The sequence below is a fragment of the Pseudochaenichthys georgianus genome, chromosome 24, assembly GCF_902827115.2.
Source record: "Pseudochaenichthys georgianus chromosome 24, fPseGeo1.2, whole genome shotgun sequence".
Classification (NCBI taxonomy): Eukaryota; Metazoa; Chordata; class Actinopteri; order Perciformes; family Channichthyidae; genus Pseudochaenichthys; species Pseudochaenichthys georgianus.
Genome location: NC_047526.1, coordinates 4,451,563 through 4,459,062, shown reverse-complemented (window position 1 = coordinate 4,459,062; position 7,500 = coordinate 4,451,563). Strand labels below are relative to the sequence as shown.

At 42.8% G+C, this 7,500-nt stretch overlaps 1 protein-coding gene across 1 annotated transcript in view; it reads right to left on the bottom strand.

The window, feature by feature from the left end:
* Positions 1-7,500, bottom strand: part of LOC117440243 (midasin-like) — a 67,618-nt gene that overhangs the window by 51,987 nt on the left and 8,131 nt on the right. Inside the window, 8 exon segments of the mRNA XM_034076535.2 lie at positions 1-72; positions 440-703; positions 802-891; positions 4,988-5,176; positions 5,270-5,377; positions 5,816-6,013; positions 6,537-6,659; positions 6,755-6,963. The exon segment at positions 1-72 is cut by the window's left edge and continues 193 nt beyond it. Of these exon segments, the coding sequence (XP_033932426.1) occupies positions 1-72; positions 440-703; positions 802-891; positions 4,988-5,176; positions 5,270-5,377; positions 5,816-6,013; positions 6,537-6,659; positions 6,755-6,963 (1,253 nt within the window).

The following is a 7,500-nucleotide window of genomic DNA, read 5'->3' as shown; positions in this document are numbered from 1 at the left end:
ACGCCTTATCACATTAGCAACTATGTAGTCCACGCTCTCCAGAACTTGTTGCCATGGCCGCATGATATCAACCTGGGACGAAGAAAAGGTGCAGAGTGATACAAACTGAACATGTAGTCAGTGAAGAGGCACTTAATTAGGAAATGTTCGTTCATATGAATGAACCATTGTGAGGAATGTTAGCTGATCCATTCCTATGATTTAAATGTATGGAAATTAAGTTAAAGTCCTTGTCAACCATTTGTTTTGCCATTTATTTGATTTTAAGTTACATATATTTTTTTATTATCATTTATACTCTGATATGTTTGCTATATTTGCATATTGTGTACTATGGTTAGAGAGAATGTTAGTATATCTAATATGTTACAGAGAGATGTAGTGTGATGTTTCCAGACAGAAAGAGGCTGGTTACACGAGAGATCTGAGGTGCCGCTACCTGTTCGAACCCCCCCAGCAGCTCCGTGGTGTCCATGGCGCTGTTCATGGCCAGCACCCTGAGGCGGTGTCCCGTCAGCAGAGCCAGCAGGCGGGCCAGGCTGGTCTTCCCGCTGGCTGTGGGGCCCACCAGTATGGTCATCCAGCCCATCTCCACACACTTCATCAGGGACTCCAGGGGCCGCAGCACCTGGTGTGTGATGGACAGGGGGGGATCCAGGGACACAGGGGCCCCACCGATGCGCTGCAGGACGGAGAAGCCCACCTGTAGGAGCAATCCATGGGAGAACAAACCATTAACTTCTCCTCATCATCATTTCGATTTCTACAACACCAGACAGAGGTTTGGTAGTCCTGACGAACCTGCAGGTTGAGAGGAGTGATGTGGAACTGCCGGGAGCCGCTGTACGGCTCAGAGTCCTCCCCGAACACCTTCCTGAACACCGACAGAACCTGTGGGACGGCAGGGGTTCACAGAATGAACAGTGGAACACACTTTACAAAGAGGTGAGTAACAAGAGAAGGAATAGTGAGGTTGGTGACTGCATGCACTGAAGTTAGAGGGTGTAATCTTTGCATGATACGCAGTTGAACTACTGGTGCTGCCCGAATAGGAAGAACAATCCCCTGGGTGTAATGAACTACTCAAACTAGAGTTAAAAGTATGCATTTTGGTATTAAACCTCAGCGTGTAGAATTCACAAACACAAACTCCCAAGAGGAGGACAGAAGGCCGTCTCTTTTCTGAAACAGCTCCCTATATTGAGGATTACCACCCATTACGTTCAAACCAAATACATTTCCGACTACCTTGTTCTGAGGGACCTGTAGATGTATTTTTCCCAGACCTTCAAACCAGGACCAGATATGGTCTGTTCAATTGACCAGCACCAGGCTTGCTATTTTCCAAAATCCTATGGAGAAACTGCATTGCTTTTTTGTCGAGGGAACCAGAAAAAGCTTACTTTCGGGTTTTAGGACGCGTCACTGCACCACTCTATTCAACTACTTCTAATTAGTGTGAATGCTGTGCACTATAGTACTATGAACTATAGTTCTTCAAATCTTTATTCTTCCTCTTCATCTTCTTATTTCAACCAATATTTTGCCGTCAAATAACTTCAACCTACTTTCAGCTACAGAAACCATTCAAATATCAAACTATTCAGCCTTTTCAGCACATGATGGGAAACTTTCAACTTTTTCAAAATATTTGATACTTTTTGAAATATTCAGCTTTTTAAACTCTTTTTTTAACATGTAACTCAATGGGAGGAACCTTCAAATCCTCTTAACTAAACCGTGCGCCAAATGCTACTCCTTCCACATACTTTCAGCTAGAGACTTCATTCCAACTTTAAAATGATCACAAGACCTTCAGCAGCTGCACACCTTTAGTACAGCTGCCAAAAAGGCCACATTATGGACCCGAAAGTGCACAAAAAGCACACTCAGACGCTCGTCGGGGTCCTGAGACGCTTCACACAATGACATTTCACCGATATCTGCTACGTTCTTCAACAAAACGTTCACATGTCAGAGGTTTATCTCTCATTCAGATCAATGGAAAGGCTCTCCTCTCACTGATTACTGTACATCACCATGGAAACCTTTGATCTCTGGGCTCAAGCACAGGTGTTTCATAACATCATTAACTCAAACATAAACACCTGTGTGATGGAACACGATGATGTCATAACTCTAACTGACATGCTCAGAACGCCACCAAACATCACATGATGGTTAACAGTGTCCCTGAACAGCTCTACATCAGATCTGATGTTACGTAATGTGGTGTTACTATGGCAACGCATCCCTTGCCATAAAACACGATGTCGCTGTAACTCCAATGGACACGGCCCGATCGTTCCCCAATATTCACCTGTATATCACCTAGGGCTGTACCCGTTCGTACTGTACTCGTTCGTTGGCCAACTATTCGGGTTTCAATTTTTTTTATATATTTTTCTAAATGTATGCTATTAATAAAGGCGAATTGCCATATTCTTATACTATATTTATACTTTTGAATTGCACTGTTAAAATGCGGAAATATGTACAATCTCAGCCTGTGCTCCTGACATCGCGTTCACTGTTCACAGTCACGAACGCAAACGGCACGCTTCACCTCTCTTCACCTCGTTTCACCCATAAAATGCCGAATACTTCAGCTGTGTGGGACCATTTTAAATTGGACGACGGTAAAAAGAAGGCAGTGTGCCAAATATGTGATAAGAAACTGGCCTACCACGGTGGCACAACAACTCTGAAAAGTCACCTGGATGCTGTAAGTAGTAGCCTAGCTTAGCTTAGCTGTTGTGAAGTTGCCATGATGAAGCTGCTTTATCCGCCGTTTAAACAGTAACGTTAAACATGATAAAAACGTGCACTTACTTTGCTTGGAAAATAGTTGCAAGCAAGCAACCGAATTGTTTTTTTTATATTAGTTTTTTAATTTTATCAGAATAGTGAAAATAATAGGAGTAATGTGGGAACATCTGGGGCTAAGGCAATTATTGGCATAAAGTTGAGTAGCTCAGCCTAATAATAAATTGTGTCCATAGGTGCATCCCCACGCATCCCAGCCATCAACATCCTCAAAAATACAGCAGACCCTACAGTTCCAAAAACCGATAACGGAGAAAAGAAAGATAGAGATAACAGATGCCATAGTAGATTTCATCGCTATGGATATGAGACCCATTTACATAGTCGAAGGCGAAGGCTTCAGAAAACTAATGAAGAAGATGGAGCCCGGCTACACTGTCCCCAAACGCTCCAGTATTTTAGATGCCATGTCTCTGAAGTACAGCGATCACCGAGACCAAATTGTAACTCAGATTGAAAACTCAACTGCCGTAAATTTTACAACGGACATTTGGACCTCGGTGCGTATGGAGGCGTATATGGCTGTCACCTGTCATTTCATAACTCGGGAGTGGAAACTCTGTAACTTTGTTTTGGAAACCAAAGTAATGGAAGTAAACCATACGGGAGTAAATATTGCAGAACAGCTTGGAGAAGTGGCGGACGCCTTTGCCATTCCGAATTATAAGCGAGTAGCCGTTGTCCACGACAATGCCAGCAACATGAAGCTGGCAGCTGAAATATGTGTTTTGTATCTTTGTTTGACTGTTCAGGTTGTAAAATGTTATAGACGGAATGTGGAACCAGATGTGGTCCCCGGGTGCTGCGCTGGGTTAAATGCAGAGGACACATTTAGTTTTAATGTTTGCGAGTACTGAGACAATAAATACATATAAATCGTAATAGTATGCTCTTTCTGCGCTTCTGCTTAACAGCGTGTTGTCAGGTGTCTCGGATTCGGAGCATGTTATGAAACCTTTTGGGGGAAAAAAAAAATGTGAAAAAAAAATGTATTAAAAAAAAATACAAATCTCTCCGCACCGAATATTCGAATATTCGCTGCTGATTACTACCGAATATCCGGAGCCCGAAAAATGGTATTCGGGACAGCCCTAACCTCTCCATGCCTCAACAGCTTTACGCTAAATCTGAGATCTCACCCTAAGCTGTTTCCATGGAAATGCATCCCTCGCCAAAAAACACGATGTTGTCTAAACGCCTATGAAACGGGTCAAAACAGCACCAGACTTCAGATAATGGTCCAGCCTTCACCATGTCTATGTGCCAATAGTGAGGTTTCCTCAAAAGCTGTTGCCATGGCAACGCATCCCTCGCCAGAAAACAAGATATTGCAAAAAGTGCTCAAACATCACATGTGTGCTAACAGTCCAGCCGTGAAGACATCTACGGGACAGTTTTGAGATTTCTTCAAATGCAGTTGCCTTGGCAACACAATGCTCGCCATGAAACACGGTTTTCTCATAACTTCAGTGAAAATGCTCCAAACGGCCCAAAACATCACAGGTTTGGTAACGATGCAGCCATCAACACATCTAAGCGTATTATGGGATGTCATCAAATGCTGTTGGCATGGCGACAGATCATTCGCCATCAAGTTAGTTCAAAAGTTTGCAGTTCTAATATTCTGCTGCTTTCCCAAGCCTTTTTACTTTCTTTTCTCATCTTAATACAAATTCATTCACTACTACTTACATCTGATATTTAACTCCTTCAGCCTATTTTCAGCTGCAGAAACCATTCAGCTATTTCAGGACATCAAGGCTCTACATGTTGTTTATTCCTTTTTAAAACATTTTCTTTTAAATATTAAGCTTCTTCACTATTTTTCCTACTCTTCCAGTTTAACATTTCACTTTCAAGTCTTCAACAAAGTGATTGCAATGCATTTGAGCTGTAACTATTTAGATTCAAATAATTTCATTTTTCTGCATTTCTCCGCTAAATTGAGCAACACACTTACTTGGTTTCTGTAGCTAAAAGCATCTACAGAGACCATTCAACTAATAACATATTCAGCTTTTTCTGCATTTTCAGCTAAATTCAGCAACAAATGTTCACAGTTTACAGCATTCACATGCATTTTCAGCAGGAAATGCATTTTCTAGTTGCCTATATTAATGTACTGATTATGTTTGTGGTGCAGATTGGAGCAGCAGTGTACCTGAGCCTTGTCAGCCTCCGTTCTCATCCTGTCAGCAAACACCAGGGCTACATGCTGCCCGGGGTTGAAGAACCCTGGAGACTGGTCAGCCTGCATCAGCTCACACCAGCGGAACAAGTCGCGCAGGTTGAACTCCCAGGGACTTCCCTTCTGACCCCAGCGCCGCTCCACACACACCTCCTGGACCAGCTGAAATGCAGAAAGAAAACCTCACTTGTAAAACTTGGCCTGATGCTCGCCTCGCAGGTCATATCTTCTCACAGCAGACAGAGGGGAACTCACCTTGTTACTGAACTCCACCATCTTAGCTATGATCTCCTTATCGATGCTGGTGAAGATGGAGTCTCCGATGAACTCCATGTCTTTGCTTGTGAGTTGGTCCACAAACACCTAGGACACAGGGGGAAAGCAGATGTAATCTAAGTGATCTTAAGTGATATTGTAAATGTTTATAAATTAAAGGTTTAGTCTGTGAAATGTCAAGGCGACAAACAATGGTGTAATACATAGAAATGCATGTTCACATATAAATCTGCAACCAGAGAATATTTGCTTAAAAAATAGCTAAAATTATTGATTTCTACTGTAAAATATGTATTAACCAAAGAGAAAGATTTTATCACGAGCAATTGGAAAAAAGGTTAAATTAAAAAAAGACTTTTAATTTAAAAGTCATGCCCTTTTTATTAAATTACCAAGATATCAATTTACAAAATCCCCAAATGTAGACAGGAAAATAAGAAAAATAATTAAACAAAACTAAAAACTGCAATCGATAATCATTTTGAAGTATCTTAAAAAATGTGTATAAATCCCGCTGCTCCTCACCTGGGTGAATCTGTTGAGGAAGGACTTGGGCAGCCCCTTCCGCCCCCCCCCCTGAGTGAAGGGGTTCTGGCAGCCGAAGATCTTGGTCTTCTCCGGCTGAACCTGGAAGCTCATGCCCAGCTCAGGGATGTAGATCTCTGCTCGGTGGTCGAAGCAGGCGTTCAGACCCTCCAACACCGACTGGGAGGCCAGGTTCAGCTGTCACCATGACAACAAGTCCAGTCAGTTTAAAATCCCAGATTATATCAACGCATTACAGTTTGTTTGATTAAGGTTAGTGTAGGAGCCATGAAACGTGTATAGTAATGCGTTTTGTTTTAATATAAGATATTTGTTTGATCACTATTGATTGGTTGGCTTGGGTCACATGGATATGGGCGGCACTCATTATAATCCTGTTCACCTGCGTGAGGTGTGTGTGTGTGGAAGAGAGGGTGACACAGGGCCGTTGTACTTTTTGTTGACCGCAAGATTTGTGATTGCTTTGATTATTATTATTATTACAATATCCATGTCTGATCAACACGTTTTGTCCATTAAACTACATTATTATTCAAAAGAGTTTTCATCTCAGCAAGTACTCTTTTTTAGTGTGTCATACAATATCAAACAGGCCCGGCCTCAGCCTCTCAGCAACTTTGTTAGTTTCCTGCTGTCGCTATAGTTGGTAATCAAAAATGGAGGTCGTTTAACAAAATTAAATGAAAAACATTGTGCTTACCTCGTCCAGGACCACCCAGTGTCCAGCCTTCAGAGCAGCCAGCAGGGGGCCATCGCGCCACGCAAACTCTCCCCCCTTTCCTCCCTCCACAGGGAGATCTGTCCCAAACAAATCCGTAACATCCTGCCAGAGAGCAAACCATCAGTCAATAGCATCAGAGCCAGGAAGTATTAAAAGATCCGGAGCTCCATGGAGAGCATTGTTTAATGAAGTCTCACCGTCTGCTCCGACAGGTTGATTCTGACCAGATGGTTCCCTGAGGCCTTAGCCAGCGCTGCCACCAGGCTGGTCTTCCCCACGCCGGGGGAGCCCTCCAGCAGCACGGGCCTCTGCAGCTTCAGAGCCCGCAGGAGCCTCTGAGCGTTCACCGCCGTGGTGCCAGCTGCCATGGCGTAGTCCGGCAGGTCCCGGCTCTCCGTCTGAGGGCCTGGAGGGACAGGAAGTGTAAAGAGCTCTTTGATTCAAGAACCTGAAGAGAATCTCAACTGAACCAGTTTATTAAGTTACACTCTTTGCAATCACTCTCACATTTCAAACAATTTCTTCATCGATCTAGACCTAAAGCACGTATACCAGGTCTCAGACGCCCAATGCAGCTTGGAACTAAAGGCGCACTAACTTACTATAACCAGCAGGCCAAGAGCATCACTAATTAGGACCTACCCAAATGATTTAAAGCTAGGGTGGGTCATTAATTTAAAAAAAAATGTTGTTATATTTATATAACTATCTATGGACAATTTTAGGGCAGGGTATTTGATTATTAAAGAAGTTCCTTTTGCATCAGATTACAGCAGCAGTCGGGATTTAGATCAAGTCATAGATGGATCCGTTATGAGTAGTAATATTATTGAAGCCTTAGATAATAATCAACACTGGGCTGCACTCATCAGACTTACCTAAAGCAGTGCAGTCGGTCTATCATGGGATTTTATTGGAATGTACAATTGGAGTAGATAAATAG